Source organism: Cervus canadensis, chromosome 5 (genome assembly GCF_019320065.1).
Source record: "Cervus canadensis isolate Bull #8, Minnesota chromosome 5, ASM1932006v1, whole genome shotgun sequence".
Lineage (NCBI taxonomy): Eukaryota > Metazoa > Chordata > Mammalia > Artiodactyla > Cervidae > Cervus > Cervus canadensis.
In genome coordinates, this window is record NC_057390.1 from 3,139,971 (window position 1) to 3,155,434 (window position 15,464).

Here is a 15,464-nt window from a genome sequence, read left to right on the forward strand (position 1 = left end):
TAGAAATGTTTGATGCCTTAATTGCATCTATCAGAAAGAATTTAAAAGATGTTTATAGATACGAAGGATGAGCATTGGTAGGATAAGTATGGTGTCACATCACCAGAGGCAGTGCCCATATGTATAAGCAATGGTGCAATATTTAATTAAACAGGTAACTTTGAAATATCAAACTCAGAAATAGCATAGCTGTTTCAGACTGGATTTTAGAAAATCCATCTGGAGGACATATATTTTTGTATTTTCCTAAGGAAACAGTTCCAGGAAAGGATCAAATTTTAGAAACACACGTTTTGTATTTCTTCTAGTAATACAAGTTCTTCTTTATTCACACATCTACAACAAGATCCAGTAGCAGATCTAATAACTACTGTAACTGTTGACACGTGCTCAGTCGTTTAGTCGTGTCTGACTCCGTGACCACATGGACTGCAGCCTACCTGCCAGGCTCCTCTGTCCATGGTATTTTCCAGGCAAGAACACTGGAGTGGGTTGTCATTTCCTACTCCAGGGTATACTCCCCACCCAGGGATTGAACCCATGTCTCCTGCATTGGCAGGCAGATTGTTTACCACCGAGCCACCTGGGAAATCCTAACTGTGACATAGTGAAGAGCATATCATACTGATAGGCAACAGTATCAATGCAGGATGAAAATATCTGATGTCTTCTGGGAACAAAATCACAGGTACTATTAATATCTCTGTGGCTTGTACCTACACCCATTTTCTTTTTTAAGCTAATAATCTCTTTAAATTTTTTTTCTTTTTATAGTGTTGCATCGGTTTCTGCCACACAACAATGCAAATCAGCCATAACTATACATATTTTTAAAAAACAGCTGTAGTGAGGTATGATTAATGTACAATAACACTCTACATTTTGAAAGTGTATGACGAGATAGATTCTGACATGTACGTGAAGATGGAATGAAGTTACCATCACAATTATTATATTAAATAAACCCTTTGCCTCCCAAAGCTTCCTCACACCCTCTACAATCCACCTGCCACTCTATGTCCTTTCCCATCCCCAGGCACCACTGAGCTGCTCTTGGCCACTCAAAATTAGTCTGTGTTTTATAGCACTTTATATAAATGGGAGCATACAGTGTATACTCTTATGTCTGGTTGCTTTTATTCAGCGTAATTAACTTGAGATCCACTATATTGTTTTTTTACTAACAGTTCATTTCTTTTTTGATTTTATGGATATGCCACAATTCTAGATCCATTCACTTGCTGATGAACATCTGGGTTGTTTCCAGTTTTTTGGTCATTACAGATAAAGCTATTATGAACACCACATGTTTGTGTGGACATCTGCTTTTCTTTCTCTTGGGTAAACAGCAAGGAACAGAAGGGTCATACACCTCTTTGCCCATATAAAGAAAAGGAGACTTTTCTTTAAAGGAAGGTTATCCTACCTCTTAAAAATAAATATATTTAATTAAACACAAATCTGGGGTGAAGAATGAGAATGGGTGGAAAACCTCTATTTGTCTTTATCACAAACCAGGAGTACATAAAAAAGGACAAAGCAGGAGAAATAGCAATACTTTAGTATACGCTTAGAGGCTTTTGTGTTTGGTGTGTGGTGTTGTTACAGTAATGAATTTACCCAAGACTAAGGAGCTATGATCTTGTCTGCATATTATTACTTGCCTTCCAATGTATTACTGTTCCCCTTCAGTACTGACTGTGCTAACAGGAACAGCACCTTAACTGATGGGGTGACTTATAGGACTTTTTCTGTAAAACCAGAAAATACCATGTGTTATTTCATTTAGAAATCTCCCAAGGTATTAAGGAAACAAGCCTAACAATGTTTGAAAACAAGTTTAAAAGGTTGAGTCCTGACAAGAGGGAAGGGAATATGGAAATGGGGACAGATAAAGGCTAAATATTAAAATCAAAGGGAAGATAACATTAAAACTAGAACAATAGGCTCCTGATTTTCAGTCCACTGCTAGTTATTTCTAATTTAATAAAGTTTAGGGGAAAAAGGATGCCAGTGATACATACAAATGATAATTTATGTAAAAAAAAAAAAAAATCCCACGAGGAACGCTAACTTCAGCGTGCCCCCGTACCTGTACACAAGTACACAGAGAAAGGCCTGAGGAGACACTCCGAGATTACACGGAGGCTATCAGTGAGGAAGGGCTTCGGGCAGGAGCTGTGCTAACACAACAGTTACATGTGGTTATTTACATTTAAATCAATTGATATAAAGTAAAACTGAAGGTTCAGGCCCTCAGCCACCCTAGCCACAAGTTCACGTGCTCACCAGCCCGTGTGGCTGGTGTACTGGACAGAGCAGACACAGAACTCTCCCACAGCACCAGAAAGTTCTGCTGGACAGTACTGGACTGGAAGGCAGCAAGTTCAAGGGGACTTCTGCCTCACACGTTAGAACTGTTAACAGTTTTTAGTGAGAACATACTCGTGTGTTAGTGTTATATAAAGAACAAACGAGGTGTAATTTCTTGCTTTACAACACTTTCTTAAATTTGAGGACAAGTTCATGACACATAGGACTATCAGGTTAAGAGTGTCTGCCACACAACCTTCCAGTTATAGAAGCAATTAAGCCATGGGAATGTGACAGACAGGACAGTGACTGTAGTTAATAACAACACTATAACCACACATTTGAAAGTTACTAAAAGAGCAGATCTTAAAATTTCTCAGCATAAGAAAAAAATTTTTGTAATTATGTGTGGTGATGTTGCTAATGAGACTTACTGTGGTGATCATTCTGTGATATATACAGATACCGAACCACTATGTTGTACACCTGAAATTAACACAATGTTATATGGCAATTACACCTCAAGTAAACAGTGTTCATCAGGAAGGGAGTTGGATTTTTTCTCTCAAAAACAAACAAACAAAAAAAAACTGCCTTCCAGAGACAATCTATTTGTCCTTTTTTTTTTTTGACAGGACCCTGCGGCATGTGGGATCTTATTTCCCAGACCAGGGATCGAACCAGTGCTCCTGCATTGGAAGCTGAGTCTCAACCACTGAACTGCCAGGGAGATCTCAACCTACTGGTTCTGAGAGAGCAACCTCAGCTTTCCATTTGCTCTCCCATGTGTTGATGAAAAGTGCAAAATAAATGGGGGGAAAAAAAAGTGCACTGTGATAAATCCTGAACTGAAATGACACATGACTGGAAAACGACTAGACAAGCCAAAGAAAAAAAATTCAATATTGAATTCAGAGATAGTTGTTCTCGATGGGAGTCTGATGACTCAAAAGGTTGAGGAGCAAAGACACAGACTGTAAGGCTACTTAAGTATTACAACTAGGCTGGCCAGCATCTGCTGAGTTTGTAACCTCCATCTCTCCCAGCAGAAAGCAAGACCCTCAGTCCGCCGTGGGGCAACCATGGAGGGGGTGCATCCCTGACGCTCTGTAACACTGCTGCTGCAGCTGTGTGTGGCAGCTCACACAGCAGGGCCTGAGAGAACGAGAGGACGATTCTTATTTCTTGGACTCAAAAACAGTCAAGAAAAGAAAGCAGCAAGAATTTACGAGGTTTCTGTATAGTTTTGTGATAAAAGTTAGCTGAAACAGGGAAAGCACACCATTCCCCAAAGCAGCAAAAGGATGTAAATGAAGACTGATGACGGAGAGGAGCTCTCTCTCATTTGTAAAAGCAGGAGACAAGGCACTTTCCTCTTTCATGATGAAGATACTCAGCTATATATAACCAGGATTTAGGGGGACTGTTTTTATCAACGGCTATCCTCACCCAGTGGCAGCTGAGTTTGTAGCAAACGCTTTCTTGCTACCTCAGCATACAATTTCCAGGCATTTCACAAACCCAGATCTGAATATCTCATTGTATTCTTCCTCGTTTTCCTCTTCACCATTTATGAGCCTTTCTACCAGGGAGTGCTAGGTTGACAAAACCCACTTTCGTAGTCAAAGCTCAGCGGCTCACACAACACACAGTGTTTATCCTCCACCTGCCATTTTCAAGCTACTGCTCAGTTCTTCAGCGTTGGTCCTGAAGAACTCCATGGGCCCTGGGAGTGAACATTATTCTGGAAAGTATCCACATATCCTTCCACACAGACAACACAGCCAGAAGCAACAACGGCAACAAACGTCCACGGCTGGAAGTCACTGGGGACCTGGGTGGGGATCTGAGTAAATACCTGAAGGAGCGACACCAGCCACTCCTACCATGTTGGAGACAAGGGATGAGTGAGGAGGGGTTTCAAAGGTGGAAATAATGATTACTAAAAGACTGGGTAAGATAAGGAAGTGGATTTTTCAAAATAAAAAAATGAGTTGGCTTTTAATCAATGGTTCTATATTATCCTTTCCTTGAATTTTAATTTCCAGACTGTCATCACCAAAAATTTAGTATTACTAGAAATAAATACAAATAGTGAATTTAAAATTTTAAACTGGGCCACAAGGAGCTCAAGCAAGAAAAGTAGGGGCCTCATATAGATGAAAACTCTCCTTAAATTTAGAGCCACTTAATACTAACACCAGAGAAACCAGTCATTTTAAAAATGGTTCCAAAAATTCAATAACCAGACTGATATAACCTCAGGTTCAGACTACAAGCAGCATTAAAGGAATATCTTGCTTCAGTACTACATACTGGCATATATTTAAAAAACCCATTTTTGGTAGTCTAAAAACTGTAAAAGACTGAGATTTCACGCTAAGAATTAATTTCCACTGAAGTGAAACATGTTAAAAAATCACTGCTATAAACTCACCTGTAAAGGCTCACTGTGAGGATTGTGTATGTTTATTATAGGTGAGAAACTGCTATTCACAGGGACTCTGGCCCCAAGGAATGGCCTCAATCGGTATGGATTTGGAACTCCAACACCAAATACCTGTTTCCAAGTAGAAAAAAAAAAAAAGCAATCTGAGTAGCTTTTATAGTTTTAGATAACATTTTTATAGTTACAACTGATTGATTTACGGAAAACTGGTGAGTTTACTTATGGCAAAATCTTAATTCTTTTAAAAAGGAACACACATGTAGTTTCTGTACTTGTTTGACTATCAGTTGATTTGAGATACACATATATCTCAAGAATATATATATTCATATTTATATACATATCTCTAAATAACATACATATACATTTGGAATGATTTCATAATATATTAGAAATTAAAATGCTAGCAGTCCTTCATGAAGTCATGGGAGAGACAAAAGAAGAAAAACAGAGTCATAAGATTTCCCTGTTTCAATCACCTGAAGATGGCTCTAGGGCCCAGACAATCTCTTAATGACCAAGCCCAGTCCCAGGTCATTCCTACATGGGAATGTGGGTTGACCAAACAGGGCGAGCCAGTCACTCAAATGACAAACATTTATTAAGTGCCTATGATGTGCTAGGCACAAGCATACACAGTTGTGAATAATTCAACAGTGAACAAGATGCATAATATGCCTGTCCTTGTGAAACTTAAATTCTAGTATGAGGGGCAGGTAACAATAAAAAAGTTTTTTAAAAAAATGGATAATGTGATATAAAGCAGCTAGCTGGAGTGAGGATGGGAAAATTCTTTAAGAGAGGGTGGCCAGGGGAGGTGACATGAGCTGATGTCACCTGAAAGACAAGAAGCAACGCTGACTCTTCAGCAAGGGGAAGGATAAAGGCAAAGGGCTGGAGGCAGGAAAAGGCCTGACTTGTTGGAAGACACAAAAAAAAGATGAGAACCACAGTCAAATGGGATGAGATGGGAGAGCTAATGTGGGAGTCAGATCCTTAGAGCCTTGCTGGCTTTGGTCAGACGCATGCATTTTGCTCTAAGAGCAGTATCAAAGCATAAAGATTTACATGAGGGGCTGACTGGATGTGGTTTATGTTCAGTGAAGATCATCCTGGCTACAGCATGAACAATGGACTGTGGCAGGGGCTGTGGAGGAGAGGGAAGATAGCCAGGAGGCTCTGTGTCACCCAGGGAAAGGCAGGGACAGACGGCCTGGGAGACAGCAGCGGCGCTGAGGAGGAGAGAGACGTTTAAGAACAAGACGTGGTGAGAGACTAGGTGTGGGGAGGTGAAGATGGAGGGCAGTGGGGCGCGCCTTGAGAACAACCTGACCACGACCTCAGGTTGCCCATGGTCAGTTGGGGGTGCCTCTGGAGGGCACAGGACTTTCCAGTCTCATGGAGGTCTTTTCATTTACTCAACAAGTATATGCCAAGTGCTCGGCACAGCACGTCAAAGTCACTCATCCGTACTGGCTTCCCAAGTTTACTGAATGCCTACCAAATGACTACTAAAGACTTACTCACCATAAATAAGCATAAGATATGATGTCTGACTAATATGAATGTTTACTCTGACAATGATTTCCAAAATACACAGATAATTTACAAAATACATGAAGCATTCTGGGTAGCTGAGAAGAAACGTCCAAAAGCAAGCATAGAAACTGTAAAGTAAGATATGAGCTAAGGAAGTTTTGAGTTCCACGGGCAGGACAGCTCAGTGGTTAACAGGATGGTCTCTGTAGCTATAAAGACACGGAGTTGAATCCCTGCTCAACACTTACCAGTAGCATAAGCGTAATTGTTTACCCTTTCTAAACTTCACCTTCCTCATCTAAAAAAACGAGGACAGTATCTGCAATGGAGGCAGAAGCGCACGTAAGGTGTGTAGAACAGTGCCAAATAAATGATTTCTTTGTAATCTTGCTATATAAAAAATTCTGATTCAAAAAACACTTTCTTTAATAATCCAAACAATGATTGTACATATAAAGTGTTAGTTGCTCAGTTGTCTCCAACTCTTTGAGACTCCAGGGACTGTAGCCCGACAGGCTCCTCTGCCCATGAGATTTCCCAGGCAAGAATACTAGAGTGGGTTGCCACTCCTTTCTCCAGGGGATCTTCCTGACCCAGGGATTGAACCTGGGTCTCCTGCATTGCAGGCAGTTTCTTTACCAATTGAGCCATCAGGGAAGATGAAAAATTTAAACAATATAATTAGCAAAGAAAAACAGGCACCCATCTTTTAATCCTGAAACTATTATCACTTCATAAGTGTGCAAAAAGTAAAAATCTTAAAAAATCTAGAGGCACTGTGAAAATATTTTTAACTGTTCTTCTGCCAACCAATCTTACATTAACATTTTAGCTGTAGCTTTTAAAGATCATTTGTTCAGTCTGATTTGAATAGGGATATTCACAAATGCAGTTGTAAAGTATAAAAATGCTCTAACTCTAAACTCTTACATTTTCCCTGATCATGAGTTTTTGAAAAGAGTTCCCAATATGTTGTCATATGATAGAATGAAGATGGAAACTGTATTTTATAAATAATAAAGATTTCATTCTGATTCTTACCTGGTAAGTGAATACCCCATGATTAGATGTATTAATAAATAAAGTATTTTCTACATTTCCCACTACTCTTGCAAGAAAAACTACATCAAATGATGTATTTCCTCCTGGAAGAATTTTCTGAAAAAGAAAAGAAGTTAAATTAGTTAAAAAAAAAAAAAGTATCAGGTCATAGTGACTACAAGTAGACAGCTAAAATTCTCTAAAACATCTTAGAATCATTTCCATAAACTAGCTTTTTCCTCCCAAAGGTTTACGTTTTAAATTAGCCAAACTATTTTGCAATGGAAAAAAAAAGATGTCTTCATATCGGCTTTCACATATCTTTGTCAATCACAATTCTAAAACCCTGTACAACAGATGGTTCCCTTGGATTCTGTTCATTCAGTAACCACCAGGCTGGAATGAAGTGCCTAATTACAGGCTCTTTCAACATCAGACGATCAAGGAGGAGATGAGCTGAAGCTGAGCTTTTTATAAGATGTTCTACTCTACTACTAAGCAGCCACTTGAACTAGTCTAATAAGTAAACAAGCCCAGCCTCAACCCTTCGACCTCTGTCACCCATTCACACAAGGCACAAAAAGTGCCAGCAACTTACATTATAAAAGAAAGGAGAGGGGAGGAGACCCCTCCTCTGACCTTGAGCAAACTGAGAATGTCACTGTGGTTTGCAAATTAAAATTTTATTACAGCAGAACAATGGGGCTGCTTCACTGAAGTCTCTGAGACTGTGAATGAAGTTCTGTCTGCAGTGAAGCCTTAGAATGCATTTTAATATGCAAAGTCCTTAACTTCTCTCATTCTGCCTCTGTGGCTAGAACTCTAAATGCTCCCCAAATTATAGCTTAAAATCTATGGCACTGAGACTTCTGTTTTCAGCTTTGGATGTAGAAAGCTGGGAAGAGCATCTTTCCTGTATTATAAAAAACAAAAATCATCTGAAAAATGGTAAGCTTTCTTGTGTATCAACCAGCCCCCAATTTAAGGAAAGACAAACACCTTCAAGAAGAGATGGGAACATGAGTAAGGCAGATAATGGGAAGAAGGTGAGGTTAGCATTCAAGACAGTAAAATGAATTCAGCTAAAATTTTTATGCATTGCTAAACATTGAGTGTGGGCTACACAATATGGTACATAGAAACTTTGGAGTTTGTAGATGCTAGATGGAGGTCACACTTGAGCCAAAAATCAGTAATAGGAAGATATATGGTAAACCCCTAAGCAGTTTGAAATGAAACAATACACTTCTAAATAACCCACCGGTTAAAGTAGTAGTCACAAAGGAAATTTTAAAACATTCAAAGTCAACTGGAAAAGAAAACACAGCATATCAAAATTTGTGAGCTGAGCTAAAGGAAATACTTGGAGGGAAAATTATAGCATTACACGCTTATCTTGAAAAGAAATGTCTCAAATTAATAATCTATGTTTCCACCTTGAAAAACTAGAAAAAGAATAAATTAAACCCAAAATAAGCAAAAGAAGACCAGAACAGACAAGAGCTGAAAATAATGGAATAGAAAATGGAAAAATCAGGAAAACCGAAAGCTGATGCGTCAAAAAGTTCTGCAAAACTGATCAAACCCCAGATAGGATGACCAAGAGTAAAAAGGAAGGTGAAGTTTTTACTTCACGATGTCATTTTACCCTAGGGGGAAAAGGAGCCTGGATACAAGCGTATAGGTTCTCTGATAGTTCCCAATATCCAATCAACTCTTTATCACTTAAAGACTTGAAAACTGGACACAAGGGAGGAAGAAGAGGGAGGGAGGAATTGAGAGTAGCAGTGAAACAGATATACTACTGTCTGTAAAACAGCCAGCCAGTGAGGATTTCCTGTATGATGCAGGGCGCTCAAACCTGCTGCCCTGAGACAGCCCAGAGGGGTGGCATGGGGTGGAAGGTGGGAGGGAGGTTCAAGAGAGAGGGGACATATGTATATCTGTGGCTGACTCAGGATGATATATGGCAGAAACCAACACAATATTGTAAACCAATTACCCTTCAACTAAAGAAAAAAAAAGATGCCTCAAGAAACACACAGAACAATTATTTCCTTTTTTTTTTCATTTTCTAAATAACAGGGAAAATCTACTTCCAAAAGACACTTAAGGATGTAACAAAACAGTGATGAAACAGAACAATAAACTCAGGTTCAGGAACGTAATCTTCCTGTAAAAATTCATCAGATTTGCTGCAATTTATCTTTTTGTTCCCTTTGCTGCAAACTTAAAAATAAATTTAATTTGACTACAGAAAAAAGAAAACAGTAGGAAAAGGTAATGAAGGTAGCCCAACACATGCTAACTTTGGTTTTAAATTATTTGCAGTGACGTTTTTCACCTTTGTACCACATCAGTCCCTGACCACCTGCTCCCCTGGTAATCTCACCTAGGTCTGGGTTTCACATATTTACCAGCGACTCCAACACTTCTTTTTTCTTTTTTTTTTTTTCAGATTTCTTGATTTTATTTTAATTGGAAAAACCAAACCAGAATGTGAAAGCAAACCAACAAATGAAAGCGTCTGAACAGTCCTCCGTCCTTCAGTGAATGCTTCTCCTTTTCCTTTGAGAGCAGTGGCTACGGCGGGGTCACTGTTAAGCTACTTTTTTTTTTTAATTGATTTTTTAATTGAAGTACAGTTGATTTACAATGTTGCCTACACTTCTGTTTTAAGCCTAGTCCTTTCCCTCACAAACCAAACTTAAATACCAATTGCTTACTTGGCACCTCCACCTGGACGTCTAGGAGATAATGCCAAATCTAATCCACCCAAAACTGAACTACTGGCTACGCTCTTGAAACCTGCTCTCCTCTCAGCCTTTCCCATCTCAGCTGATGGCAACTCTGTCCTCCCAGCTGCTCAAGACAAAATCTCTGGAGTCACTCTTGATGCTTCTCTTCCTATCAATCCCACCTCAGAAAATTCTGCTGCTGTCTTCAAAATACATCCCAAATCTGACAGCTTTCTTCATTTTTTCTCTCTGCTTAGAGCAATCTTGATATTCTGATATTAGTTTATTATAATAATGATTAAATAATAATCTAAAACTAATAACAACCCTGATATTCTGCAACAGCCAATATAACTAGCGTCCTTTACCCTCCCCTTGCTTTCTTGAGTCTATTTCTGATAAAGAGTGATCCTTATAAAACATAAAGCTATCATTCACTCCTCTGCTCAAAACCTGTGAGAGCGTCCCATGCCATTCAGGATCAGCTTACAAGGCCCTTCAGAGTCCGTCCCCCACCACAGCCCCTTTACTTCTCTCACCCTGCTCACTCTGGGCTAGCCACACTGTCCTCTCTGCACACCAGTCACGCTTTCATATCAGAGACTTCGCCATCCATATAGTCCACTGCCCTGCATGCATCTCCTTCAGTCTTCAACTGTCACCTTCTGAATGAAGCCTTCCCTGACCCTCCTATTTAAATCTGGTGGTGTAAGACATTCCTCCCTCTTGTTCCCTTTAAAATAACATATTAGATATCCATCCACAGCAGAAGTGCCTCTGTGGGACTTGTGGGATCTGGTGCCATACACTTGGAGACCTGGGAGGCATCTTGCCCACCTGTGTATCTGGAAACAGGCGGACAGACTTCTGCACAGGCTGCGGAACCAATGAACCCACCCCATCCCGTCTAGTTGCAGCTAGGAAAGAACCTGCAGAGTGCGGACCTGGGAAGAAACCACTGGACAAGAGATAGCTTGCCGAGTCTACCTTTCCCGAGGAGGTATTCCAGCATGCCATGGAATTCAAAAAAAAAAAAGAAAAAAGAAAAGAATCTGGTTGCAGGGGAGATAGTAAGAGGAATTTTCCTGGGTCAACTCCCCAACCCATGCTAAGGCAACACCACATGAGACAGTGACCTCTCCTGGGTTGGGGGGAAGAGAGGAGAGCAGCCTGGTGGATTAATTCCTAGAAACATACAACCTACCAAGACTGAATCAGGAAGAAACAGAAAATCTCAATAGACCAATAATAAGTAAGGAAATCAAACAAGTAATCAAAAACCTCCCAAACAGAAAACTCCAGGACCAGATGGCTTCTCTGGTGAATTCTATCAAATACTTAAAGAAGAACTGATGCAAGTCTTTCACAAATTCTTCAAAAATTAAGAGAAGGGAACATTTCCAAACTCATTTTATGAGGTCAGCATTACCTTGATACCAAAGCCAGACAAGGACATTACAAGAAAACTATAAATATCCCTGATGAATACAGATGTAGAAATTCTCAAAAATTATTAGCAAAGTAAATCCAGCCACACAACAAAAAAGCACTTGATAAAATATATCTCTTCATGATAAAAACCTTCAACTGAGTACAGAAGAAGCATACCCTGATACAATAAAGACCATATACAAACACCCAGGGCTAACATCATACTCACTGATGAAAATTTGAAAGTTTTTCTTTAAGATCAGAAACAAGACAAGGGTGCCCACTCTTAGTCTTATTCATCCAGTACTGGAAGGCCTAAGTTAAACCAATTAAGGCAAGACAATGAATAAAAGGCCTCAGAAGTGTAAAATAAGAGAAAAAGTTATTTGCAGATGATACGATATTACATACAGAACATCCTGAAGACTCAACCAAAAAACTACAACTAACCAACAAATTAGAGAAACCAAGGGAACATTTCATGCAAAGATGGGTTCGATAAAGGACAGAAATGGTATGGACCTAACAGAAGCAGAAGATATTAAGAAGAGGTGGCAAGAATACACAGAAGAACTGCACAAAAAAGATCTTCATGACCCAGATAATCACGATGGTGTGATCACTCACCTAGAGCTAGGCATACTGGAATGTGAAGTCGAGTGGGCCTTAGAAAGCATCACTAGGAACAAAGCTAGTGGAGGTGATGGAATTCCAGTTGAGCTATGTCAAATCCTGAAAGATGATGCTGTGAAAGTGCTGAACTCAATATGCCAGCAAATTTGGCAAACTCAGCAGTGGCCACAGGACTGGAAAAGGTTAGTTCTCATTCCAATCCCAAAGAAAGGCAATGCCAAAGAATGCTCAAACTACTGCACAATTACACTCATCTCACATGCTAGTAAAGTAATGCTCAAAATTCTCCAAGCCAGGCTTCAGCAACATGTGAACTGTGAACTTCCAGATGTTCAAGCTGGTTTTAGAAAAGGCAGAGGAACCAGAGATCAAATTGCCAACACCTGATGGATCATCAAAAAAGCAAGAGAGTTCCAGAAGAACATCTATTTCTGCTTTATTGACTATGCCAAAGCCTTTGACTGTGTGGATCACAATAAACTGTGGAAAATTCTGAAAGAGATGGGAATACCAGACCACCTGACCTGCCTCCTGAGAAACCTGTATGCAGGTCAGGAAGCAACAGTTAGAACTGGACATGGAACAACAGACTGGTTCCAATAGGAAAAGGAGTACGTCAAGGCTGTATATTGTCACCCTGCTTATTTAACTTATATGCAGAGTACATTGTGAGAAACGCTGGGCTGGAGGAATCACAAGCTGGAATCAAGATTGCCGGGAGAAATATCAATAACCTCAGATATGCAGATGATACCACCCTTATGGCAGAAAGTGAAGAGGAACTAAAAAGTCTCTAGATGAAAATAAAAGAGGAGAGTGAAAAAGTTGGCTTAAAGCTTAACATTCAGAAAATTAAAATCATGGCATCCGGTCCCATCACTTCATGGGAAATAGATGGGGAAACAGTGGAAACATTGTCTGACTTTCTTTTTGGGCTCCAAAATCACTGCAGATGGTGACTGCAGCCATGAAATCAAGACGCTTACTCCTTGGAAGGAAAGTTATGACCAACCTAGATAGCATATTAAAAAGCAGAGACATTACTTTGTCAACAAAGGTCCATCTAGTCAAGGCTATGGTTTTTCCAGTGGTCATGTATGGATGTGAGAGTTGGACTATAAAGAAAGCTGAGAGCCGAAGAGTTGATGTTTTTGAACTGTGGTGTTGAAGACGACTTTTGAGAGTCCCTTTAACTGCAAGGAGATCCAACCAGTCCATCCTAAAGGAGTTCAGTCCTGGGTGTTCATTGGAAAGACTGATGCTGAAGCTGAAACTCCAATACTTGGCCACCTCATGTGAAGAGCTGACTCACTGGAAAAGACCCTGATTCTGGGAGGGATTGGGGGCAGGAGGAGAAGGGGACGACAGGATGAGATGGCTGGATGGCATCACCGACTCAATGGACATGAGTTTGGGTAAACTCCGGGAGTTGGTGATGGACAGGGAGGCCTGGCGTGCAGCGGTCCATGGGGTCGGACACAACTGAGTGACTGAACTGAACTGAACACTCAAGAGCCTGTGCTCTGCAACAAGAGAAGCATCTCAGTGAGAGGCCTGTGTACCACACTAGAGAGCAGCCCCTGCTTGCTGCAACTAGAGAAAGCCCATGTGCAGGAACAAAGAGCCAGCACAGCCGAAAATAAATAAACAAAAGTATGTGCAAACCATGTAATGGGTAAGAGTTAATACCCACAATATATAAAGAACTTACACAACTCAGTGACAAAAAACCAATCTGATTTAAAAATGCACAGAGGAACTAAACTGCCATTTTTCCAAAGAAGACATCTAAATGGCTGACAGACACATGTAATGATGTTCAATATCACTGATTACCAAGGAAATGCAAATCAAAACCACAATGAGATATCAGTTCACAACTGTCATTAACAGAAAAATCTTGGTGAGGATGTGGATATAAGGCAGTCCTTTCATGCTGTTGGTAAGACTGTAAATTGTTTCAGCCACCATGGAAAACAGTTTAGAGATCCTCAAAAAAAAACAGAATCGCCATATAATCCAATAATCCCACTTGGGTATAAAGCCAAAGGAAATGAAAACAGGATACTGAAGAGATACATGCACTTTCACGTTTACTGCAGCATTATTCACAACAGTTAAGATATGGGAACAACTTAAGTGTCTGGCAACACACGAATGGATAAAGAAGTTGTGGTGTATATTCATATCCAATGGAATATTATTTGGCCATAACAAAAAAAAATCCTGCCATTTGTGATATGGAGGGCCATGAGGATATTATGCTAAGTGAGATAGATGGTGAAAAACAATCACTTCTATGTGGAATCTAAAAACACAAAATTTATAAAAGCAGAGAGCAGAATGGTGGTTAGCAGACTCTGGGTGGTGGGGAAATTGGAGAGATGTTGTTTAAGGGGATGAATGCTGTTTGAGGGAAGATTTTCTACACTTTATAAAAAATGGCATCATATTCTATTCTACAATGTGCTTTTTTTACACATTAACATATTATTCCATATAAACAGATACAAATCTGATTCTTTTTATCATCTGTATAATAATATTTGCATATCACTGGCTCTACCATATTTTGTTCAATTCCCAATAACATGCATGGATATCAGAATTTAACCTGAAATAGAATTAAAAATGTCCAGGTCTTTATATATAATTAAAAATTATCATTAATAGCCATTAATGACCTTCAACCCATGAAAAGAGATTATTATATTACGCGTACTAAAATAAATGAGTAAAAACTTCATTTTAGCCATGGGTTGAAGCAAAGTTATCCTAGTTAATCTTCAATTAACCCAAAAAGGTAATCAAACAAAAGGTTCTATACGACCAAGGAAAAATACTTTTTGTTTGCTTACTAATAAGGGATCCATTTCTACAATTCTTATCTTAATCAAAATTTGACTATTACAGAGTATTAAAAATATCTATATTCTTTGTAACAAGCCATATATTATGTATTTTATGGCCAATATGCAGTCTAGCCATGAAGATGAATAGGTCTAAACTGCAGTTTTAATATTATGTAATTTTAATTAGACAATTATAGTTAATCAACATAATTATAACCACAAATAATTATTAGGAGTTATATATAGAAAAATATATTGTCACACAACCACATTCCTTTTATTACCCTTGTTCTTGACTTCCAGGTAAGATGCATTATTTATATGTGGTTAAAAAAAAAAAGGTTATGTAACACTTGGCCTTTTAAATAATGACTACTCTTTTTTGTGTTTCCTACTGGTTAGTTAATGCATGTATGATACTGGTTAACAATCAAAAACTTAAGTGAGTTACAGAAAATGTTTTATTCT

At 39.2% G+C, this 15,464-nt stretch overlaps 1 protein-coding gene across 2 annotated transcripts in view; it reads right to left on the minus strand.

Annotated features, from left to right (window-relative positions):
- Positions 1-15,464, minus strand: part of TMEM131 (transmembrane protein 131) — a 169,210-nt gene that overhangs the window by 58,617 nt on the left and 95,129 nt on the right. For both annotated transcript variants that reach the window (XM_043467855.1, XM_043467853.1), the window contains exons 6-7: positions 7,343-7,459; positions 4,751-4,873 (exon numbers count right to left, since the gene is read on the minus strand). In XM_043467855.1, coding sequence (XP_043323790.1) covers positions 4,751-4,873; positions 7,343-7,459 — 240 coding nt within the window. The remainder of the gene's footprint in view (positions 1-4,750; positions 4,874-7,342; positions 7,460-15,464) is intronic.